General features: G+C 40.5%; 1 protein-coding gene across 3 annotated transcripts in view; it reads left to right on the top strand.

Annotated features, from left to right (window-relative positions):
* Window positions 1-25,253, top strand: part of Snx24 (sorting nexin 24) — a 244,407-nt gene that overhangs the window by 213,947 nt on the left and 5,207 nt on the right. The window contains exons 4-6 of one of the 3 annotated variants that reach the window (XM_023715385.1): window positions 22,234-22,328; window positions 23,616-23,648; window positions 24,136-24,197. In XM_023715385.1, the coding sequence (XP_023571153.1) occupies window positions 22,234-22,328; window positions 23,616-23,648; window positions 24,136-24,197 (190 nt within the window). Of the gene's footprint in view, window positions 1-5,544; window positions 5,758-22,233; window positions 22,329-23,615; window positions 23,649-24,132; window positions 24,198-25,253 lie in introns of those variants that run through there. The other 2 variants (XM_004631334.2, XM_023715386.1) reach the window with 2 other exon arrangements.

Raw genomic sequence — 25,253 nt, 5'->3', positions numbered from 1 at the left:
CTTTTTTCATAATGGAGAACCTTGGGGAGATTTCAGTCTCAGTTAAATACTTTGAAAAGTATTTGTACTAGTGCTTGATAGAATACAATATACAATATATAATATGTTTGCTAGGAAGTTGGTGGATATTTTAGTGTACTTTTCTTCATGTTAAAGGTGTCATGCTAAGAGTCTGCATACCCTCCACTTTCTTCCACATAATGAACCACATTGCTCATGTTCCCCACACATCTTAGATCTTTAAAAGTGTATGCTGTTGTACATGTGGAAAAAGAGGGTAAAATATATTTATTGAACAATATAAATTATATCTAATGATTCAGACAGTGCTTATAAGTTTGGTAATTTGGTAGATCAAGGTAAAGAACAAAAAGACTTAGGTGTTTTCACTAGGTGGTAATAGTTATCAGTATAACTTAAGAGCATTTGGTTAACAACCTGTCATTTTCATAGCAGAAAAAAATATGAAAACCTAAAAGAAGGTGATAGCTCAGTAGTGTAACCACTTGCCTGAGTTTGGTCCCTGGTACTGCACAAAAATAAATAAATAAATAAGTAAATAAATAAATAAATAAATAATAAAAGCCATCTTCATGAAGCACTCCTTATTTTACATGGCACTGCTTTTCTATCAAGCCGCTTGCGCACATTTCTAGGAGGATACTTAGTTTATTTTATCTCATTTTAGTCCTGATCCAGTGTACTTACACTCACACTTCAGAAGGAGCCAGTTAACATGGGAAAATTGCCACCTTTTTTATGCTTTGTATTTTGCTAGAAAATAGTCTTGAAGTGAAGGCTTTTCCACAGCAGCATCTGTAAGATGATATAGTTTTCTTTGTTGGAGAAAAGTGTTCTTCCTGAATCAATTGTCAAGAGATTTAATATAATAAGGCAGCTTGTGGAATGACTAAAAGAAACACTGTGCACTAGGAATTCCCAAAGCAGTTTGTTTTCAGAAGAAAAACTGAGTTCACCTGAAACATGAATATATTGAAAACCAAGATTTAATAAGGCAGCACCTGGGAGGCGCTGGAAGGGCTGCCGTCCAAAGGTCCAGGTCACTGACCTCACCTAATGTTTTTTTTAAGATTCTTAAAAGCATATGACCCAAAATTACTTCTTCTTGAGCTTTGGGAAGTACTGGCCTGGATCATTAGCACTCAGGCTTGTTGATGTTAGTGTTCTGATTTAATTCAGTGAGAATGTACTCTCTTTAATCTACAGGGTAATTGTACTATTTCTCCCTTCCAGAGCAGTCTTTCCTGAAAGAGCTCTGTCTTCCATCCTGGGTTTCTTAGCTTACAATAGGAGTACCCCCACCAACTGCTTCCAGCACACAGGCTGGGTATTGATTAACTATCACACTGGCATCAGAACTACTCTTAGGATTCAATTTTTTTGTTGTTTTGCATATTTTATTGATCAAAGTGGTAAATGAGCATCAAGCGTGCAAGAAGACGATGAATTGTTTACTTGCATAAAATAACCTTTCAATAAGGGAAGATGCATGACTTACACTTTGGTTCTGTTCTGCGGCCCGAAGCAGATGGCATTCAGCTGCTATTGATTTGCTTCCGTAGTTAAGGAGCAGCCTGCAACCCGGCATGCCCCCTGCATGGTGAAAAAGGGTGTAGATTTAGGGACCAGCATGGAAGCCAAGAAGGACTGATGAGGCTGCCCCAAAATCCAAAGGAAAAACAATCTTATTTGGAGACCATGTATAGCTAATAACTCGAAATTGTGAATTAATGTAATCAGAAATGACAGAGCCACTTTATGCACTAGTGCTTTAGAAGAAAGAACATTGAGGTCATCATTTATGCAGATGTATCTAATGAATAACACTAATAATCACAGAATACTAATTTTAATATGTGCTCTTTCAGTACAGCTGAATAAAACCTTTCCTTCTGCTTTTAGGGTAAGTTAGGTAATTGTCAGATCGTAGTACATGCCTTCCAGGGAGCCTTGAGCAGTGTGAACACACAGCTGTGCTGACGCCCACCTCACTTACCAGCTGTGCCATCTCTGTTAGACAGAAGTTCACCCACACCCTTTACTCTCTGTCAGCAGTCACATGTGGTTTTGGTCTTTTTTTTTTTTTTTTTTTTTTTTTCCTGTTTTTTGCTGATTTTTTTTTTTTCTCGAGAACTGGGAATTGAACTCAGGCCCTTGTGCTTGCTAGGGAAGCACTTATTCTACTGTGCCATATCCGCAGCCCCTCACATGTGGTTTTCTATGATAATGTAGTTACAGATGTCAAATTTACAAATATTTTCTTTGAAATTGTGTCCAACAATGACTTTGTATCGCAAAAACCAAGGATGAGCTATCCTATCAATTATGACCTGCGTGTGCGTGTGTGTGCACCCATGTGTACCCCTGTAAGACTCAGCTATTAGAAACCTCTTCTTAAAAGCAGTATGAACAGATACTGGGTCTGGTGGTACACACCTGTAATTGCAACAGTTGGGAGGATGAGGCAGAAGGAGTGTTACAAGTTTGAGACCAGCTAGAGCTGCATAGTTCAAGGACAGTCTGACCTACAGAGCAAGACTATCTAAATAAATAAACCAATAAAGACAAGTAGTAAATATATTTATATAATAAAACATGTGTTCATTATCAGTCAAGCATTGAGCAAAAACTTTCTATTGATCCCACCTGCCTGTAATCACAAACCTGCAGCTCTTCATTGGGCTGTTTCACGGAACTATAGGAAAGATATCAGAATGTTTCAAAATCATACAATCAGTACTCCATTTGCACCAGTATGTTGATTTGTGAAAAAAACAAAAGCAAAATTGTTCATTTTAGGCAGTTAAAAGTTAAATTATTAAAATCTATTTTAAATTGCTCATTGTGCACTTGTCCTTATTCAGACAAAACATTTGTCCTTTGTGCCAATTTCATATGTTTTTAATAGTATTTTTTCCTTGGCCTGAAATTAAATATACAAAACACAGTATGCCTAGCTAGTCTTTCATCAGAAAAAAATCCTATCCATTCTGTTGGCCACACCTGATTCTGAGCATCAGCCATATTCCACATTTTTGCTGAACCCCCAAAAGAGTTGGTCAACATATTTTGGAATTTAGCCTAATTATCTGACAGACTCAGATATCAGCTACAGGAGAATGAAAGGATAAAAGACCTAAATTTTTAAATAATCTTAGTGAAAAAAAAAAATAACCTTAGTGAGATATAGTTTTCATATAAATACACACATAGTGTATTATTTAAGCTTTTTAAAATAAATTTATGGTTGTATGACCATTGCCACAGTCCCATTTTAGAATATTGCCCTCAAAATTGGTCTGTCCATAGGATCAACTTTTGCTTATAGAGTTTGAGTGATTTTTATCATAAACTTGAAATTTTAAAAATCAAATACATACTAACAGTTGGTGGTATCTCCCCTCCTGTCTACCACTCTGTCTGTCTGTCACTTGAGTGTTTCAGCTTTGGGGAATGACTGGCCCCCCAAATGCAGGCCCCCTTGAAAGGTTAGGGCTGTAGTAAAGAATGCAGCAGCGCTCCTAGACAGCCAAGAGAAAGAGACGGAAGGCAAGAAAAAAGTGCTTAAACTTTCCTTCTATTTGTGCCTTACTCATGTCCTTTGGCAAGCACATTTGTTTTCCATGAAAGAATGACTGGTAGATAAAACTTTTCTGGGTTAATATCATTCCTCACCCTAAATGTGAGGCAGAAAGGAATTTGTTGAGCACCTGCTATGCTTTAGGGACTCTCCAGGGCCTCCTACATGAGGTAAAATTAAACTGGAAAACTGCTGTTGTGTCATAGTCCACTGCTGCTCTTCACCCTTTGTCTTTAAGCAGTTTTTAAAGACACATATTTAATTATATCCCATTAACCATGTAAGATGTACTTTTATGACAAATTATTTTGTGTATTATAGAAATTTGGAATTATAGGCAACTTATTTTTCTTACTTGAAAGAAGAGAGGACTTATAGGTAATATGTATCTGTAATATATATAACTGGTACCAAAAGCATTTCTCATATAGTGAATTTTGAAGTTATCACAATACAAACCATAAAATAACATAAAAAAGAATACAGATTATGCTATCCAAAAATTAAGAGAAAGATGCCAGAATTCATTAGATACTTAGAAATCTGTTAGCTGCTGAGTACAGAGCAAATTATTAGTATATAATCTTTGCCTTTGAGTAATTTAGTTGGCCATTCATATATCTAAACAAATTACTACAGTGTGATACGTATGTATAAAGTGGTAGTCATACTAAAGGAGGAAGCAAGATGTTACTTAGCTTTCAACAAAATGTTTTTGTAGGGTCAAGATTAACATTAAATTGAAATATAAGAAGACGAATAATAAAGTCTATTAGAGATTTTTTGTATTATCTACAATGAATACAATAGTACATATTACCTGAACTTCACATGTTTTACTTAGAAAATATTCTTGTTTAAAAGTATCTTAGTAATAAAAATTGTAATGATGCTGATGATACAAATAGATCTATTTCTCCAAATTAAGTTTTTAGTATTTACTTCCAAAACTGACCTGTTTGCTTCAATACAAATTCAAGGACACAAAGCTATAGGTTCTGTTTTCAAGTTCTGTTTCCTTTTCTGTTCTTTTAAAAAAATTACAAAATTAGTTCCAAATACAGATGTAAATGAGACTTGTAGCCATTCTCAAGTAAACTCAAGTGCTTACAAGTACATTAGTTTAGGTTATACTTCTATTATTCTTTCTCTTTTATTTCTTTTTTCCTCTTAAATGAAATAATTATTTTTTTTTCATTTTCTTGTTGACTTTCACATAGCCAAAACGTATTTCATAATTTGTCTTCTCTGTTGTTTGTCTCCCTTAAGGCAGTTAGAACCTGTGGTTTTTAAATCTTTCTGACTATTTAGCACACTACCTACATAAAACACAAACCATTTATCCTAGGCTCTGTGCATCTTAGAACCAATCCATTGGAGCCACCAATCCAGGCCGACTGTGAGACCAAAACTAGGAGTGAACTTGCAGTGGTAGAATGATCGGCAATTCAGACTTCATCACAATTTTTAGATTCTATCTGGGAAAAATTATTTTTAAGCTATTTAGAGTAAGTTGGTGTATTTGAAAATGTGTGCTTTAGTATTTACGAAATGTTCATATTATCTGTGGTAGTTGTAAAACCATGGAAAGGTATTAGTTTTGTACAGCATCAACATCGGTGGTTTTTCCAGAGTCATTCTTGTTTGTTTTAGTCAGTTTTGGCTCCTTCCCAAAAACTGGGTTTACTGGTAGAGAATCCGAAGCTCACAGTGGTGTTAACCCTTTGTTCTCCCCTAGGCTTTGTATGACCATCACAGCAATCCGGTTACAGTTCTAACTCGCAGGAGCAGACTTTGTTTCCTAAAGTCATGATTAAGCAATTTGCTTCAAAGCACTCAGCCATTGCAGAGGGTGTATTTACATCAGCTACCATGCACCAAGCTGCATTTTGTAATGCTTTATTTCAGTTTATCAGATTAATCCGTCTTTTGTCTCTACCCAGATGACACACTTAGTGAAGCAGAGGATAACTAAGCTTAGAGAAGCTCCTAAAAATGAGAACATTAACCCCAAGCCACAGCCTTCCCAGAACGGCTCTCATGCTACTGCTCAGCCTCGAAGTGGGCACCTGCTGTTTAATGTAATTAGTTTCAGAGGGAATGTCAGATCAGGCCTCAGGAGTTGACTCTGGCCCAAAAACCCTCGCAAGGAAATATCAGTGAGACAAAGCAAGGCAAGTTGCTGCAGCCGCCGGGGCACCCGCTCGCTGCATTCCTGGGTGTGCATCCGGCTTGGTCGCTTTTCATCGCAGAGGTGCACCTGTACTCCCCACGTGTGTTACTGTGGCAGCCTGCTGCTTTCCTCTTACAGAAATGAAAGCACAGCTGCCTACTGCAAAAAATTGTAGAAATCACTTTTTTTTTCTTTTATGTGTTTAGTACAGGATCTACAGGGTCTCACTACACAGATTGGACTTGTAGTGATTCTGCAGTTTTCAGCCTCTCAAGCGCTGGGATTATAGGCGCGCACCCCCACGCCATGTCTCATTTGCTGTCTCAGCACACCCTGGGGGTGGGGCCAGCATGGCTTGTGGTGCTGGGGATCAAATCCAGGCCCCTGTGCTCTGCCTAAGCAGGTGCTTTAATCCACTGAGCTATCTGGCCGGCCCTAGAAAAAATTTTTAAATGTTTGAAAATTTAACACTAGTTTTTAGCATTTATAAGATTTCAAAATTAAAGACAAGTTCAGCTAGTTTGTTTTCAGCCTGCATTTTCCCATCTATGTTAAAAAAAAAAAAAAAAAAGTACTGAACGAGGCTGTTTCTAGTTTCCCATCTTATCCTGAAATTCAGATTGCAGAGAATTTAGTGAGGAGGCCCAAAAGGGACTCATTGGTGTAGGGTAGTCCTGACACCAGTGACAACGTTGCTGTTCTGTCTGGTTTGATTTGTTTTTCCCACTATTTAAGCAAGCAGTGACTTGTTTTGATGGTGAGTTACAAGGCATAGAAAGAAGTCTTGTGAGGGGCCTGGCCTTAGCTCAGTTGTTTAAGTGGCTGCTTCCACAAAGCTGTCAGCCTCAGATTGCTGTAGTTCCATCCCCACAACACTCTAGCCAGCCAAACCACCCCTGAGGGCATTCGGAGAAAAAAAAAAAAAAAAAAAAAAAAAAAAAAAAAAAAAACAACCTTATAAGGGCCGGGAAGATGGCTCAGTGGGATAAGCGCTTCCCTGGCAAGTGCAAGGGTCTGAGTTCAATCCCCAGTTCCACCAAAAAAAAAAAAGAAAGAAAGAAGTCTTGTGGCCCTGGTTTTGTTTTTTTTTTTTATCTCAGTCCTTGTTGGTTGATTCTGCTTACATAACTGTGGCTGTGCAGGAGAGTCTGTGGGCCTACCTCTGGCCAGAGAGGAACGGGGAAGCAGCTGAAGAACCAGAAGATGGTGAGTGAAGGCTCTCTAAGAGAGTACAGACCCGGATCCTTGATCTCCCTTTATTAAGATGGTAAGATGGGAAGTCAGTGAACATTGCCAAATCCATTTTCTCATCCATAAAAAGCTCTGAAACTTATCTAACTCACAGTAGTCTTGAGGTTTGAGTGACCCCGCATTTGAGAAGCCACTCAGCAAGCCATAAGACATTCTTCAGGAATTAGATTTTGTGATTTTTTTTTTTTTTAAAGAAATCCTTCTCACACCTGTCTATATCCTCATGCAGGCACTCCTGTGAATTGGGCCTCCTACTGCTTTTGGTTGAGCACACGCTGTGGTGGTACTTGTTGGCTTCCAAAGCAGACCAGTACATCAGGAGGCTCAGCTATAACATCTCTCCTTGTGGGTGTGCCTCCTACTGTTGCGTTCATTGCCTCTGTGTTTGGAAGAACCCACACACATCTGCCCTGTATCTGGGATGCAGGGAAGCTATGGTGGGCAAGGCACACCCAGTCCCATCCCCTTGGAGCTGGACTTGAGTGAACAAAACCCAAGGAAATGTGTAGTGAAATAATTGCTAGTTCCACAAAGGAAATAAAAAAGGCAAAAGAAAAGGGTTATCAGTGTGAGAGTGCTTGAGTTTGGGAGACCAGGAGAGGCACCTGGGATGCAGCATTAGGCTGAGACTCAGGAGAGAGGAGCCTTAACTATGTGGGACAGAGGTGGGGAATGGTGTCACGAGGTTGTGGATGCAAGGGGGGCAGTAGTGGCCAGACTTGGGAGCACTGCGGCAGCAGCTTCCCCAGTGGGCCAGGAGTAGCTTTCCAGGTGAGAGACTGGCTCTGAGGGTTTGGGCTGGGCAGATGGTTGGTGCTAGCGTTTGGTGCTCTGGGAAGGTGATGGGAGATAAAGTGGAAGACTTTTCTTGTTTAAGAAAATAGTGTTCTGTTTGGACATTTTGAATTGGAGATTTGTGTGAAATGAGGTGGTGATGTAATTACATATTTCTAAGTCTGAGGCGCTCAGTGCTGCCCTCTTAGGGGTAGGGTTGAGTGGACAAAACCCACAGAAATAGAAGATGAAATCATTGTAGTTGTGTTCATATTGAGTGTTTTTTCACAGTATTCAGCAGCTTGGCTTGAGATGCAGATAAGAGATTGCTGGGATGCAGCACAACATGGCTGTTCAAGGGCAGCAGACGAAAAGGTGATAGCAATGGAGATGTTTCTGGGGAGTCATCTGACAGCAGATCCGGGAATCTAAGCTACTGGAAAGGAAGAGCCGGCAAGGGAAGCAAGGACACGGGGTAGTGGGCTACAGGTCTCCCTGAGAGCTAATGGACAGCAACAGCACACAGGGAGTTTGGGAAGCAAAGCTAGGTCTGACCTGGGTTGCTGTTGGCTGCAAAAACAGTGCTTTGAAGATCACTCTGAATGGGTTCTGTATAAGAAAAGAAGTCAATAGAGTAGATACTTTCTTGGGTCAGTGTACATTCATGAAGGGGCCAGGAAGCCACAGTATAGTTGGATTACATATAAACACAAGCTTTTTTTTATTTTAGGGAAGGGTCTACAGGGTGTTCAGGGTCTCACTATTAAATCAGACTCACAGTGATTCTCCTGTTTGCAGCCTCCCAGGAGCTGGGATTACAGGTGCACGCCACCACACCCAGTCTCAATTGGTGTTTCAGTGCACCCTGGAGGCAGGACCTACACAGCAGGCCCAGGGATCAAACCCTTAGCCCCTGCACCTGCTTGCAGGCACCTTACTCTGCTGAGCTATTTGTCTGGCCCCAAAATACAAGTTTCTAAAAGAGAAATTAATAATAAGTAAAAGCATTAAAAAAGTTCCTTTTTATATAAGGTATTAAAATTATCTGGCTTCTATAGTTGATTATTTTGTTCATCTCATGATAATAATGATGATAGCTATGTCAGGTGTCCCAGACATTAGATTATGACTGTGTACCAGGCACGGTAGCAAGTTGATAGGCATGAGTTTCATTTCACCTCTGTGATAGATGCTGTTATTGACCTTATTTACAGGTGAGGAAATTGAAACAGAGAGGCACAAGCAAGCCTACAGTGAATTATAAACAACTTAAATGTTAGCAAGCACATGCAATTCACACAGTTCTTGTAAGCCAAAACTACCTTTTACCCCTCAGTAACTATGAAACAGTGAACACAGTTTTACATAATCATTGGCTGTCCCAGAGGGATCACACCCAGCTGAACCTTGGGAGGACATGCTAGAGAAATGTGTTGGCAGGAAATGGAGAACAGTCTGTTGGGTGCACCAGGTATTGGCACCGGCTGGTATGAGTGCCTGAGTAGTTGTTCCCTGGAGAAGCTTGTATGGCTGCCTGAGGGGGCCAGTGGCCAGTTAAGCAGGGCTTCAGGGTTTGGGGTGCTCCTCTGTCCATGGTATTGGTGTCCCTTGTGGGTCTCCTGAACCTCTGCACCACCAGGATGATGCTGGTCCTCAGCAGCTCTACCCAGGGACAGCCTTGAGCAAGGAAGAAAAAGTAACCCTGAAATGTCACCTTGAGACCCCAGAGACTACTCCTAGTGCTGCTAGTTCTTCCTTTTCACTTTTAAAAATAAATTTGTTTCTTCCTCAAACTTTTCTAAGATCTTCAAGATATATATATATATATATATATATAGTCATTTCAACTTGCTAGAATATTCTTGTAAATCTGTGCTAGTTCCCTTTAATTGCTCTTTATAGAAAGCTATTAAAAGATCATAAAATTTATGATTAAAAAGACCTATTAAAGTAGAATTGTGTTCTCTTGCACCAGCCAATGCTAAATTATCCCCTATGGCTTATTATACTATGATTTGAATAGCTGTTTATAAAATAAGTTTAACGAAACACTCCATTTCCATAGAGATACTATGTATGATGTATTTAAAAGACCCAGTTTGGGGAGGACATTTCTCTAGATAATCAGCTTGTATTTTTCTTTTTTAGTCTCATCTCATTAACCGTAAGTTTGATTCCTTTGTGGTCTAGTAATAGGTGTTTCTGGCACCTGCTAAGATAGGCATACTCGTTTCCCATATATTGGTTCTCGTCTTGCTTTTTATTTATTTTTTGTCTTGCTTTTATAATGGCACAAGGTATTATGAATCTAATTATTTTTTCGTCTTTCATATGTTATGGCCTTCTTAAAGTAATAAGTTAAAAGTAATATTGAAGTTGAGTTTTTTCTTTTTTTCCCAAAATAGTCTACTCAGAACTAAGATAGTACATTTAAAACAGAATATCAGGGTTGGCCAGATAGCTTAGCATACTAAAGAGGCTACTTAGGCAGACTCAGCAACCAGGGTTCGATCCCCTGCATGCTGTGCTGGCCCCGTCCTGGGGGGGCACTGAGACGGTGATTAAGACTAGGCATGCTGGTGTGCACCTCTAATCCCAGCACTTGGGAAGCTAAAAACAGGAGAATCACTGTGAGTTGGATCTATGTAGTAAAACCCTGTAAACCCTGTAGACCCTGTCCTAAAATACTACTACTACCACTAATAAAGAAATAGAAATAAAACAATATCATATTTTTCCTGTCCCCCTGACCCCACCCAAAGTGTTTTGCTCAGTGGACCAAAGTAGAATGTCACAATTTGCAGAACTAGAGTTTTGTATCTGTAGGGGCTTATGTTTTACCACACATAACAATATCCCTCCCAAAAGAACTTCACTAAAATTAAACTTTATCTTTCAAGTGTTGGGAAGTATAGCAAGAAGTAATTGTAGGCTTGAGTTACTGATTCAAGCTAGGAAGGGATTAGAAAATTTAATTCCTTTGTCCTCTTACTCATGGTAGCTGTATAATTCTTTTTTTCTTTTTCTTGTTTTGGTGCTGGGAATCACACTCGGGATCATGCACTTGCCAGGCAGGCACTGTGCCACTAAGCTGTATCCCTGTGCCCTCATGGTAGCTGGTCTGAAAGATGGTGCCCATGCTGCAGGAAGCAGGAGGGAGGAAAAGTCAGAGTCAGCCCTGAAGCCTGGCCACTCACTCTGAGGGAGCTGGTAGCTCTTTCTTATGAGTAATACCCTGACATCTTACTGGCCGGATCTGTGTCTATGCAGAAGGAACTGAGAAGGGTTGGGAGAAAGGGATTATTTTCATGATTTTGTTATTATTGTTTGTTTCAGGCTGAAAACTTGCCACATCCTCCAACAGAATCAGTGTACTGCTAACAAGGAGGAAAGGGAGCATGGATAATGAGTGTGTGGTCGGCCTGTGCCCAGGCTCCAGGGCAGGCAGCAGGCAGAGGCTCAGGGTGCCTGCTCAACAGAGTAGGTTTTCGTGTGCCTATCCCATGCTTGCTTTCTGGGGATAGCTGAGCCTGGTGGGAAAAGGCTGGTAAAATCTGTACATCTCCCTGGAAAAGACCCTTCCTTGCTCATTGTTGGGATAGATCACTGAATAAGCATCTGTAGTGTAGCTCCAAGTCAGGGGAGGATTTATTTCAGCACTCAGTTTGGGAGAAGAGCTGGAATGTTTTCCGGAGAACTCAAAGAACAGGTTCTTTGACTTACAGTGTAGTCAGCACCAGCCATATGCACAAGCCTAATTTCTCAGTGTTCTGCAGTTAGATTCTGTTTCCTTTGATGTTGTTCCCTGTTAACTTATGAACGATTTCATTGACTGCAATTTTATTGTAACAAGAAGGCGACATGCATAGATGGTTTTATTTCAGGCCTGTAAGGCAGCTCACAACAAGGGCCACTTCTCATTCTTCATATTGCTACACGTCCTGTCACACAACTTAGCGTTTGCTACTGTCTTCCCACTAGTGAACTTTGTTCATCTATATTCTTAAGCTCTTGTAAAACATTAATTGTATGACTTACTGTAGCGTTCATACAGGTGGCTGGATGCAGAGTTTATGCCTGGACAATAAGAAATGCTGTTGGAAGTCTTCATTTAAGTGTTAGCCCAATGGACTGTGTCTTCACCACAGTGCAGTAGGGGTGCGTAGACCTTGGAAAGCTGACCTTTTGTGCGGAAGCTGGGTCACCATGTACAGCACAGAAAGGAAGAGAGTGGCAGACCAGCCAGGGCAATCAACCAGGTAGCTGAAGAATGGGTTAGAGACTTGAGAGGGAAAATTGTTTTCAAGCATTTTAAGAACATTAAATCACCAACATGCATGGGTCATGCTAATTGTAAATCTTCCATTAAAATCCTATCTCCTGAGATGACTTACAGGCACCTTACAAACCTAGTTGTGATTACTATTTCTTCTTCTTCTTCTTCTTCTTCTTCTTCTTCTTCTTCTTCTTCTTCTTCTTCTTCTTCTTCTTCTTCTTCTTCTTCTTCTTCTTTTTTGCCTTGGTAACATTTTTTTTTCATAATTACTATTTCTTCTGTAAAGTAATGACAACACTTCCATAAACATATTCTATAATTTGTATTTAAATTAGTGCCTTTCCACATAATTTGAACCACTAAATCAGCTTTAGTTTGTTTTGTAACACAGTTTTATTCAAATGCATTACTCCCCTGACCTTAGTTTTGACCTACAGGTAGGTAAATAGCTAACTTATAATTGATTGTACTATTGAATCATCAAGAAAATATCTTTTAAATTCTGATGTTATCTATAATGTATAGTGGAGACACATTTTTATTTAACATATAAGTAATTTAAACACATCAAATATGTATAATATATGACTTTTAAAAAATAAATTTGCAGGGGCTGGTGAGATGGCTCAGTTGTCTAAAGCACCTACTTAGAACAAGCTTAACAAAGCACAGGGACAAGTTCAATCCCCCAGCACCACATGCCAGCCAGCCTCAACTCCTGGTGGGCTGAGCTGGCCACACACAAATAAATAAATAAATAAATAAATAAATAAATAAATAAATAAATTTGCAGTGCTGGGGATCACAAGCCAGGGGCTCACATACACTAAGCTCATGTTCTGCCGTTGATCTGCAGTCCCAACCCCAAACTGTGACTAAATAGTTTTATGCTGCCATTTGTTGAAAAGTTTGAGCTGATCAGAAGTTGTCTTAACAGATTTTAACTCAGTCCTTTAGTTTAATTTTCAATTTTTTAATATAAAAAAGATTATTGCCTTTATATACTTGTAAGTATTAGTTCAGATGTTAAAATAAACTTAAAATCCAAGGAAAACTAGGAATGAATTTTAAAATAGCTGATTTCACTGGCTTCCTTAAATTTATCTGTGCAATAAATTAAGTTTACAACTATAATAGAAAAATATGTACTGGGAAAGGTAAAAGGTTCCAAGAAAAATCAATAAGAAAAGGACTAAATTTGTGGAATAGCATTGCTGTAGGTACAGAAATACTAGCAAGTACTTGGGAAATGAACAGATGAGTCAGTGGATCAAAATACACATCTGAGTACAAGAGGCCCAGGTTCCGCCTGAGACTGTCGCTTTACCTCTGGAGCTTTGCACAGGTTGTTCAGCCTTTCTGAACCACACAGTCTCCTACTAGATTCTGAATAACCATAATGGCTCACAGCATTAAATCTGTTAAGAAGTCTGGCACAGGGTAGACACTCAATATTATAAACCACACAGAATCGCCGTTGGTAGCTTAAAATTGTTGAAAGTTAATGATTCAACCCAATGTTAATCATGTAAAACAATTCCATTTATAATAAAAGATAATTTAGCCCAAGCTGAGATTTTGAGGAAAGTTTCCAAAGATGGTAACACATAGCTGAAACTTGGAGGATGAGTCATAATAGACCAGGTTGGAAGAGGTAGGAAGAGCATTTCTAGTCATAGTGTACACCCTCACTCAGTTTGCCTCTGGGTGAACTAGGATAAAATAGACTGTTTCAAGTAATGTTTTTTGAATAGATGGGAATTACTGCCAGTTACTAACTCTTTAACATGCTAAACAAATAAGTGTAAACAAATAAGTGCTGATTTTTTTTTTCCTGAAACACAATGAATGACTGCTTAATTCTCCACTGAGCCACTGGGTATGAAATTGAGAATGAATGCTTTCCCAGTGCTTCATACAGATGTTTCCTAAGAATTTAAAGCTTATGACTTCAGTACCTACATGACTGCAGAAGCTGCAGTCCAGAAAAATAATGTAGTCATCCAAAGTTGAGTATGTCTGTAGGATCCAAAGATCTGCTTCTTAGAAACAGAAGTAAAATCTTTCAGGAAGGACTGGCCTTGAAGTTGGCCTAGAGTAGGTTTCTGTGGATGGATCCCTGCTGAACAGGAGCACATGGACCAAGACTACAAAACAGGAAGGAAAATAAAAGTTATCAGAATCCAAGACCTGCAAATAAAAAGAACAATTTAATAAAAACCAAAACACATTTAAAATAATAGGAGATAAAAAGAAAAGAACAAGAAACAAAGAAAAAATCCAGGATTTGAAAAGAAACCAAGTATGCAATGAAAAATGTGATCATTAGCATTAACTCAGTGGATCAATTTAGAAGTCTTTGGAGCCAGCCAGGAGGAGGACCTAACATGTGTCTGTTGGCTCTGAGGACTGCTGCTGCTGCTGCTCCAGGTGCAGTCAGAATACAAATCAGATCCTGTCCCATACACCTAGATGCCCGGGCCACTGTGCATCCACACAGGACAGTTCAAGGTCTCCCACTCCTCCTGTGGAGAAGAAACAAACACTTCTCCTTCTGACCCAGGCACCCACCCCCTCTCAGCTTCTCCACTGAGAAGAAGGCTTCTTCCACTTCATTGCTTAGCTTCAGTATTTTCTTTGACTACTTTTCTGTTTTCCCAGCATTGTTCTCCTCCCTTCCACATACCTTTGCACAAGCTGTGCTTTGTGTTTGGAGCATCCCATTCTTTACCCTCATTAGCTCACCCAGTCCAATTTGAGGGCCAGTAGAGAATCCAAGGGTCCAGAGTTGAGGGTCGCTCTCTCAGGGAGGCTTTCTTTCATCCCACAGGTTAACAAACGTGCTTTGTTACGAATGACCAAGGAAACCACTTCCCGTCAGCATGGTAACTCACTTTGTAGTTGTATTCACTTACTGTGATTATTTGAACACCACCAGATGTCAAACGCAGGGAGGGCAGGGCCATGTTTCTTTAGCTAAGCGTCATGTCCTTGTCACTGGGCTTGCACTTGAGAAAGACTAACATTTTTATGTGAATAGATCAGCCAGAAACAGAGTATAGGCTTTGATATTAAAATAACTCAAAAGATAATTGATTTTCCAGTTTCTACTGTTCTGCACTTAACTTTGTCTTTTTAACCACATTTTCAAAAATGATATTCCTCTTTTATTTTTCAGCCAAATTATATTATTTCTTTGCACAGGTTCTTTGCTCTTTAAATAGACACAGCATATAGTACAGGTCCTTGAGTTTCTTGCGATACCATCTGCAAAAGCCCTGTGAAACCTTAGCAGGTGTCTGTTTGAATTTCACCAATAGTGTAGTTTTTACTGTGACACAAAGTGGACGCATGTTGGGAAGGTGTCACACATGAGAAGGTGACATAGTCGTACAGTGAGCTCTTCAGAAGCACATCTGATTCTTATTCTTTAGATTGGGCTACTCCTTCTTAGATGTGTGTATTGGCTGAACTTTTTGTGTGTGGCTGAATTCTTTGCTAACCTTCCTGGTTCATTTTGCAAAGTTGCGGTCACGCACTGGGAAGGGGTAAATGGAAAACTGAGGACTACACAGTCCCTGTGAGCTTGTAGGTTTGAGTCCCTGAGGACGGTGACACTGCAGCCCACTTACTGCAGCAAGGAGGTATTGATTTTTCTCCCTCCCTGTTCCGAGCACCTCTGCTGGTACTGTGTGAAGCATCTTTCCTGGTAAAGAGAGGAAAAACTGTCATGGTGAACTTTGTCACCCCAGAAATCAGACATTTCAAAGCAAACTAGATAGACCCAGGAAAGGGCTCAAGGACTCCTGGAAACCTCCTGGCTTAGTTCAGTGGCTTGGCCTTTGAGACACAGAGGTCTTGACAGTTTATAGCAACCTTGATAGACAATGGAAATGTGTGTGTGTGTGTGTGTGTGTGTGTGTGTGTTGAAAAGAATAAAAGGATCAAATTGGTGAAAACAATACGGCTTTGTGCAGTGATGCTGGAAGGTTAGCAAAGTGGTCTTGTCTAAGTTTTCAACAAGATGTACCGTTCCTGTTATAATTGGCTGCGGGGTAGATTTGGGCCTAACTAGAATGCCAGCGTTCGATTTCCCCATGTCCTCGGTGGAGATGTGTCACCGTTTATGTTCGCCTTAGTGACAATTTTCTAAAATGGAAACTCATGGGAAATCATTACAGTGTTTATATGTCTCCCTTGTCGGAGAGCGTTATCCTGTGATATTTTACCAGTGTTTTCCACTGCATGATGGCACCTCTAGAAGGTTAAGGTGGAACAAGTCCCTCTGTAATTTTGTGACTACATTTTCCTTACTGAAGAAGAAAAGATAACTGACAATTAAGTATTTGGGATGTCACAAAAAGAACATGTGCTAGTAATCAATGGTCTCCTTTGGGAACATGATTTTATGAAGCTGATAAGGTAGAAAAATCGGGATTTTGTGATTTGTGTTACATGATGATAATTGCACCTTTTCAATAAAAAAGACATTTCTCTGAGAGTAAACACTGAGCTTGCAGGAGCCGCGGGTAGCGTGATGTTGTTTTTCTCCTCTATTCAGGCAATTTTTTGTAAATACTTTTGCAGTATGAGATTTGTCTTCCATTTATCTTTTAGAGTGGTATTTGTGAAGGAATATCTAGTCTACTTTAAAGAAAGTCATGTGTTCATAGGAAAGTAATACTAGAAATTAAAAAAAATTGTTTTTGCTTCTAAACCTCACTCAATTGTCCAGTTTTAATATTTACTTGGAATCAGATGTAGCCAGTCAGTCACGTCGCATATCACACATGTGTTACAGTTCTTTAATTTGACATCTTTCTTATGCCATAATAATAATAAGATTTTTTTCTAATGTATTTCTAAGTGATAACCTGGCTGGAAATTTGTTTAGTGCATTTTTCTGTTGACTATTAAAACCTCCCCCGAGTTATTCCAGTGCTCCTCGCTGCCCCTTCTTCCCATATGGCTCTTCTTGCACAGCTTCAGTTAGAGGTAGAATTCATCCCTGCTGCTTTCTCCTTGTGTCAGCAGCTTTGAACAGGCTGGGTGTCCAGCGACTGCTCTCTAGAAGAGCACTGAGTTAACTTAAACGTTCTTCCTCTGGCCCTTGACTGCCTTATTCTATGCTTGGCACCCGCTATTGTGTGTTCTTTTTTATGGGAACTGAAGTCTTTTACTTATTTTCATTGCTTGCCTAGACCTCTTCCCACATTTACTCCCACTTCTTTTTCTTTGGGGATTTGATGATCCAGTGTCAAGTGTACCAGGAGCACAATGGCAACATTTATTTGACACCTGGTGGAAGCAGCACTTCTTGCTGACCTCCAGCTTGTGAGTAAATAGATGCTGTCTTGCATCTGGGTAATTAACTCTGCCTCTTCTGGTATTTTACTCAGTGCTTATACCTGTGAAATGTAATAGAACTTATTTCTAGCTTTTCTCTAACTTGTCACTTTCATTCTAAATTCTGATATCTTACTGCATAGATTGTTGCCAGGCCTTGCATGCCTACTTGCCTCTAGGAATGGGAGGAGTGGCAGCGGGTGGAACACTATCACCAGCTCCTAGGTGATGAATTAGACCTGCCGCCCCCCACCCCCGCCGTTCATACCCTCACCTGGAGATGTGGCCTGCCAGTCTTCATAGCTGCACTCTTATCTAGCAGGAAGAGAGCTCAGAGCCGTATTTTCCATGTTCTGTCAAGTTTGGAAACCTTCCACACCACTAAATGTTATGTTTTTGAGGTAGAAGGCACAGGAGCTGTAAGTATGAACTACTTTCTAGAACTAGTAAAACAATATTTTTGGTTTCATTAGGAAATAAGCCTTTTTCTTTGTAGTCTCACTGCCAAGCAAGTGTTTTCAGCCTCAGCCCAGCACTGAAAGCATTCATGAATTCTAATAGCAAGACAGCACACACTTCAGCAGGATTTTAATTGACAGAGAGGTGGAAAGCAAACGGGAGGGCTGGGGTGTCCTCCAGGGAGTGGGCGTGCAGAGAAGCCTAGGTTCCTGCCAAGAAAGTGTGCCTGGCGGTGTGTCTGCCACAGCTGACCTAATGCAGGTGCCTTTCACCTGGCCATCAGGCTCTGAAGACCTCCTGCATCTGCACAATTTTGTATTTGTGGGTAGTTTTCAGCAAGCAAGATATTCAGCTTTTTCTCAGTTTTCAAAAGAATCCATGAGTCAGGTGTTCAGAAGCTCTGTTTGGGCTGGCAAGATAGCTCAGCGGACTAAGCACCTGCTTAGGTAAGCACAGAGACTGGGGTTGAATCCCCAGCACCACTTTCTTTCTTTCTTTCTTTCTTTCTTTCTTTCTTTCTTTCTTTCTTTCTTTCTTTCTTTTTTTTTTTTCGGAACTGGGGATTGAACTCAGGCCCTTGCACTTGCCATGGAAGCGCTCATTGCACTGAGCCATCTCCCCGGCCCCCCTCCAGCACCACTTTCTGTGCCGGTCCCCGCCCTTGGGCACACTGAGCCAGCCACTGAGTCTGGGCATGGGGGTGCACGCCTGTAATCCCAGCACTGGGGAGGCTGAAAACAGGAGGATCACTATGAGTCCAAACTGCGTTGTAAGACCCTGTACCAAATACATAAAAAAATAAAAAAGAAGAAGCTCTATTCACCAGATGGACAATGATCCAAACTTCCAATGTGGACAGAACAGCTTTCTGGAAATTGATATGACCAAAATACACAAAGGAAAGATCATTAGTATCTCTTCAGTGTTCATTGTTGTATGTACCAGACTCATGGAAGCATTTTATTGAATCTTCACAGCGACACTAAAGGAAGGGATCTGAACCCAGATCTTGCTCAGATGCTCATGTACTTGATGCGTACCACACTATGTATCTATAGAATGGAAATGATGAAACATTGAAGATTTGTAAGAAATAAACAGTCTGAAGCCATGGAGACAGATGATTTGACGTACAAAAATGTGATCTACTAAAAATTTAGAATTATCTTTGGAATAAAATTGAGTGATTTAAATCAGACAGGGTCCTAAGTATATGAAATGAGGTAGGCTGCAGCTTGCAGGAGGGGTCGTTCATCCTGAGCAACAGCTTTTCAAAAGCATTGGAAAATGTAAGTGGAACAGAGCCCAGCCCCTCTTCACTGCATCGTCTCTCCAGAGTGAGCGCACACACTTACAACCTGAAGACGGGAAGTAATTTCATTCTTCTTTACATCTCTATGCTAGTGATAGTTGTTCACTTGTACAGATTACATTAAATTAGGTGAATTCTGCTGTACTACCCTTCATCTCTGTTTGCACTTAACTACACATTCTTTTCATACTCAAATAATAGAGCTTAGGAAACATTCCTGCCCACATACCTGAACGCTTAAGCAGCCAACCCCCAGCACTACCTTTCTTCTAACTGCAAATCCTAAAGAACATTTTGGTCATTGTTTTCTGGAAATTATTAATTGAAAATATTCAGGAAACAAAAATAAATACAAGCTTCTGGAGGTGCTTTCTATATACGTTTTTGCCAGCATATCTTACCTAAAACAATGTGATCATCTGTTTGGAGAACTCTGCAGAGGCTGAGCAGGATTAATTCTCATGCCTCTGTTGCAGTGTAAACAGCTTTTTGCCTGTCTTTTGTCATTAATGATCATGCTGTAGATGTAGCCAGTGCATTGTAAGCCAATCTGTCAAGGCAAATAAACAATTCACCTTGTTAAAATTCCCTAAATCTTGCATTAATAAAACCAAAGTAACCCCCTGAACACTCAAGAGATGTCTCCCTCCATACTGCAGTGATGGATGACATGTCTAAAGATCCTGGAAATTAAGTAGTTCGGGTCATTAAAAGTGTCCCACACTTGTTATTGATTTAATTTATTTCAAAAAGGTGGGGGTGGAGATAAGAATGTTGCACCCTTCCCCATTCTGTTTTCAAATCTGAAAGTCACCACTTATATAGATAAAACTGTTGCCTGGTTGAACAGCTCCAAAATACATTCAGGTTGTTTTATTTTTTAATTCTAATAGGTATTGTATTGTCTTCTTAAGCAGACATATAGGAACATCTTGGAGATTTATGTGTGTCATGATTCTTAGAACTTCTGTGTTGTAGACATTGAAATAATAATCTCTGGGCGCCCATAAAAAAGTCCCTTAGATGAGTAAATTTAAATGGAGATGAAAATGATTTGGGGAAAATTTACTGAAATAGTAACAAAATTGTGTCTATAGGCAAAAGGATTTTTACTGAACTTTTCATTTTTCTATTTTTATAACTAGGGAAATAAATATTATGTAATGTGGGTGAATGGATGGATGGGTGGATGGATGGATGAGAAAACATTCAGAGAATGGTGCAGAATTTTGGTTTTGTATCGCTGTCCTCTAAGCAGAGGTTAAGTCGTTGCACCTGTGCTTGCCGTTTATCAGCAGGCTTCCCACCAGCCCATGCTCCCCTGGATCCAGTGTCTACTGCCACAGCCCAGTGCCTGATAGATGTCTAGTAATATTGAACAAGTGCAGCAGGATCCCAGTTACCTTTGCTGCGTTCTCTACCCCTGTGCAGTACAGTGGGCCTTGTGAGAACAGTTGCAGCCCCAGACAGCTCTGGTTCTCCAGGTGTAGAGCTGCAGGAGGGCTGGGTACTAGTGCCTCACAGAGCTCACAGGCAGCACTGCAGCATGTGTGTCCCTCTCACCGTGTGTCTGTTCTGGACGGTGTAGCAGGGATCCAAAACCTTACGAGGAATGGGGCACCTCAATATGTAAATTACAGCCCCAAACAAGATACTCTGTAGACTCATGTACCCACAGATTTGACCTGCCTTTTCTCATTTGTTATGTTATCTTATACATTAACTCATGTAGCTGTTCCTGAGCAGCTGTGTGGGTGATATTTCCCCATAAATTCTCATTGTTCTTTTTGTTCTTTAAACAACATGTACTTGGGGCAGGCAGGGGGGAGGCTGGCCCATAGTATGTTATAGAAAAGGACCTCTGAGAACAGTTGTACTAATTTCAGAGATTGTTGTATAGTCTTTGGTGCCTTTCTCTCAGGGCCTTTGGGGAAAATGGGAAGGAAATACAGGGAGGTAGTGATATACAATCAGTTCAAACACTGGCAGATTCTTTAAAAACTGTAGATATAAAAATGCACCCTATAGTTCTCCATCAGATTTCTGCTTGTAATTGCATAATTTGGATCTCTGAGTGCTGAGTGCTCCCATTACACCAGCTCTTTAGCAGAGCTCTTTATTTTTTTTATTTTTTTTTAAATTTTTATTTATTATTTATTTATTTATTTAATTTATTTATTTTGTGTGTGTGTGTGGCCAGTTCAGCCCACCAGGGGGCGGGGCTGGCTGGCATGTGGTGCTGGGGATTGAACCGTGGTCCCTGTGCTTTTGCTTAGCTTATTCTAAGTAGATGCTTTAGACCACTGAGCCATCTCACCAGCCCAAAAAGTACGTTTTTTTTCAGTACCAGGGATTGAACTCAGGATCTTGCACTTGCCAAGCATGTGCTTATGTCACTGAGCTATCTCCCTGGCCCCCTAGCAGAGCTCTTTAAATGAAAGAACACTATAGATTTGTTTTCAACGTATACACTGATTTACACTTAGCAGTAAAGTTGTTACTGACCCTTTAAGTGGAGCTGTCCAAAGGACAGTGTCAGTTGATTCTAATACTGAAACAAGTGATAGTAGAGGGCTTTGATCAAAGCTTTCAGTTAGCAAAACTATTTACAGTATTACACATTCATGTATACCAAACCATTTTATAACCAAGAAAAATCTGACTTATGGATCTTAGCAAATAAAATTAACGTATTTGGGTTTTGACATATTGTAGATTAGAATCTCCATGAAGGCAGCCACCTTGCCCAGGTAGTTCCCTGCTATGCTGTCCTTTGTTCTGTGTCTGAAGGGTAGGAGTGCTCATAAATGTTGGCGAGTGAAGAGATAGAGATAGGTAAGTGCAGTGGGTGCTGGTGCTCACAGCCTGTGCTCAGCCTGAATTCCTGGTGGGTGAGTTGGGGACCACTCCTTAGACTGATCATGAGGAGCGGTGCTGGTGAGGCCTTTGATAGACGGTGCTGACTTTTTGATATAGTTTCTTTGATTGATTGTTGGGCTCACTTCCCTTCAGTTTCTAATTCTGTTTTTTTGCTTTCTCAGGCTGTCATTTTAGAAAATGAAGAACTTCCAAAACTGTTTCTTGATTTCCTAAATGTGAGACACTTGCCTTCTCTACCAAAGGCAGAAAGTTGTGGGTAAGAATTGTTGTTTACATATTGGGTGTGTATTTTAAGTTACTTCCCAATAACTGATTGGTCTAAAAACAAATACTCCAGAGTGACCTATAAGGACTGGGCCAGCCGCACCTGGCCTTTGGTTGGCATAGCACTTGCTCACCTGCTGCATGCAGTGAGAAGAATAATTCTTAAGCTCTTGTCCACATCTTATGGCCAAATAGCCAGCACTCAGGAGTTTGTATTTAGACCCAGGACATGACCCTTTATGTTGAGCTGTTGGCATAAGTGAAGTTACATGATGGCAACTATGAATCTAGGTGTCTTGCTTGGGGACTGCTTATTTATTTGTATATACTTAAGCCAGGTCCACATCCCTTTGGTATACTTATAAAGCTATAAGTGACCTTAGAGATGATTTTCTCCAACTCCCCTTATTTAATAGTTGAATAAACAGAGACAGAAATTCAGTGCCTTTCCCAGTATCTTCTACCTCACAGTTGGCAGAGCCCAGGCCTTCGAGTACCAGCCTTTGTTCTCCCAGAAATTTCTAGCTGCTGGGCTACAGACCCACTCCCGTCTACCAAGGAGCCAGAGGTCTGGTAGCAACACAGTAGGGAAAGGCTTCCCTGAAGAATATGCGGCAGGATCTGTGCTCCTTGCCCAGTGTCAAGTGCATGCCTGGGCTCCTCTGGCCTCTGCTCAGTGAGCAGCATCCCTGCTGAGTACATCCACTCCCAGGTCCTGGCAGCAAAGGGCTTTTACCTGCTCTTTCCCACTGCCTCCAGAGCCCCTGCAGAAGGAGCAGCACCATCATACTTCATTGCGCCAGAGTCCCGCTCAGCCCTAGCCAGCAATGGGCTTGTTCCTCACCAGAACCATGCCCCTGACCCCAGAGCCAGAAGCCGACAGCATGCTTGCTTTTATGTTGTCATGCACTCAGCTCAAGCCTGTGTGAATATATCTATGAGTGGTCAGGCTTCTCATATCTAGTTCCGCATTTTCAGAAGAGACGTGAGAAATAATAGTGTGTGAAGTCTTTATTCATTATACAAGCCCCCAAATAGTCTTGAAACCTTAGGACTTTACAGTGAACTTTGGGAAAATTAAATCCAAGAATCCTCCAGGCTTAAGATTCCTCGAATGAGTCACCAGCTCTATGGTGGCTCAGGCTCAGCACAGAAGCCATGACTGCATTTGTCTGTTTGTTTCTGAATTCAGTGATGTAAGAATATCAGCTATTTTTTCCTTTGTTAGCATAAACATGACTTCTACTTATCTAGTCTTTTTCTTTTCCAAAAATTTTAGATCCTTTGATGAGACAGAATCTGAGGAGTCAAGGTAAGAGCTAGTATTAGCCAATAAGGAGTCATACAGATTAATAGGACTAATAGTTTTATTAAATATGTAATTACCCTGATAAGGTGATAAAAGTCAAGTTTTCCTGAAAACTTCTGTTGAAAATAGGTTATAAGATTGTGAGTGCTTGACAAGGAGCTGTAGAGTAACCAGTTATAATAAGGAGTGATGGGACAGGAGCCCTACACTGTGTCATCTAATAGGAACCCTGCTTTATTTATCATCATATTCAGCCATGTTGTGCTGTACAGATTGCATATCTGCCTCAGATTCCACAAAGAAACACTTGGAAGATGAGTACAGTGCTGGTGTGTTCCTCTGTGTTCGCTGTTCCCCCCATACAACGTGAGATACCTAAGTATCAGACAACCCCACACAGCAGTTTGATCCCCTCAAAGCTAGTTTGTAGTGTTTTCTGTTTACCGTCGTCCCCTGATGCTGACATGCTTGTTCTTGACCTTTCTAGCAGACTGTCCCACCAGCCGGTGCTGTTGTTCCTCAGGGATCCATACGTCTTGCCTGCAGCCAGCGGTAATCAAACCTGTCATCTGCTAACAGCTCTTTACTGATCTGACCTGTGCCACATAAACCACGTTTTTAATACAGGTCTAACAGAGTGGCATTGGTCCAGGGCTTAATCATCTGCCAATAAACCAGTGCTCTCGGTGTAAGAGACATTTAGAATTTTAATTGGGGCCAGCCTTTCAGCAGGAAATGTAATTTTTCTTTCTCTCTTACCACGCCATTTTGAATTCGAGCAGGAAGAGGTAAGATGGGAAGGTGTTTATTGTTTTCAATTTTTGGGGGCTGCTGCATGTTTTTAATCCAGATGCCAGGCTTCAAATTTAAAGCTCTAGTCCTTTCAAAAAATGTTTTTTTTTTCTCAAAATACTTTTTTTAGTTGTATCTCTATTTTCATTTAGATTGTAGCATCTTTGAGAATCAAGGATATATATTTTAAATATAGTGAACTTATTTAAATATAGCTTAGTATTTTAGTCTTGTTTCCTTTCACTGTGCTAAGAAGTTCAGATTCCCCTGAGTCCTGTTCAGAGTGAGTATGTCCTCAGACAGTAAGTATCTCAGGTAGTTTTCTTAACAACTCTTTAGAATAGGCAGAGTAGATACAATCATTGGTGAGGTGAGAAAAATGGGACTCAGAGAGGCGCTGGCATGCCTGTTCTCCAGTGACTGATGGCTGGACCTCTTCTAGCCTGAGTTCTCCTACCCTTCTCGGAGCAAGTTTCAGCCATTATTTCTGAGTTACTAAATGGCATGCCGACTAGATGGCAATAGGTGAGGGATTCATGTAAACTGTGCCTTGTTTCCGACAGTAAATCCCTGTCACTAGCCAGAGAAAGGGATCTGTTGTCTATCGCAAGCATGCTCAGGCTCAGATCACCCCAGAGCTGTCAGCTGGGAGAAAAGTGGCCTGGACAGCCCTGCTCTGTTGAGTGACCCATCCTAGCACCATGGTCAGGGCCAGCAGCCTTTCTGTAAGAATGAAGTCTCATAGTGTTCTCCCCTCAGGCTTTTTTGGTGAGGAATAGTTGCCTCCCATAAGCACTTACTTCCCATATATATATA

This window comes from Octodon degus, unplaced genomic scaffold (genome assembly GCF_000260255.1).
Source record: "Octodon degus isolate 3935 unplaced genomic scaffold, OctDeg1.0 scaffold00040, whole genome shotgun sequence".
NCBI lineage: Eukaryota > Metazoa > Chordata > Mammalia > Rodentia > Octodontidae > Octodon > Octodon degus.
The sequence above is the reverse complement of the archived record's forward strand: the minus strand, read 5'-3'. Positions and strand labels throughout refer to the sequence as shown.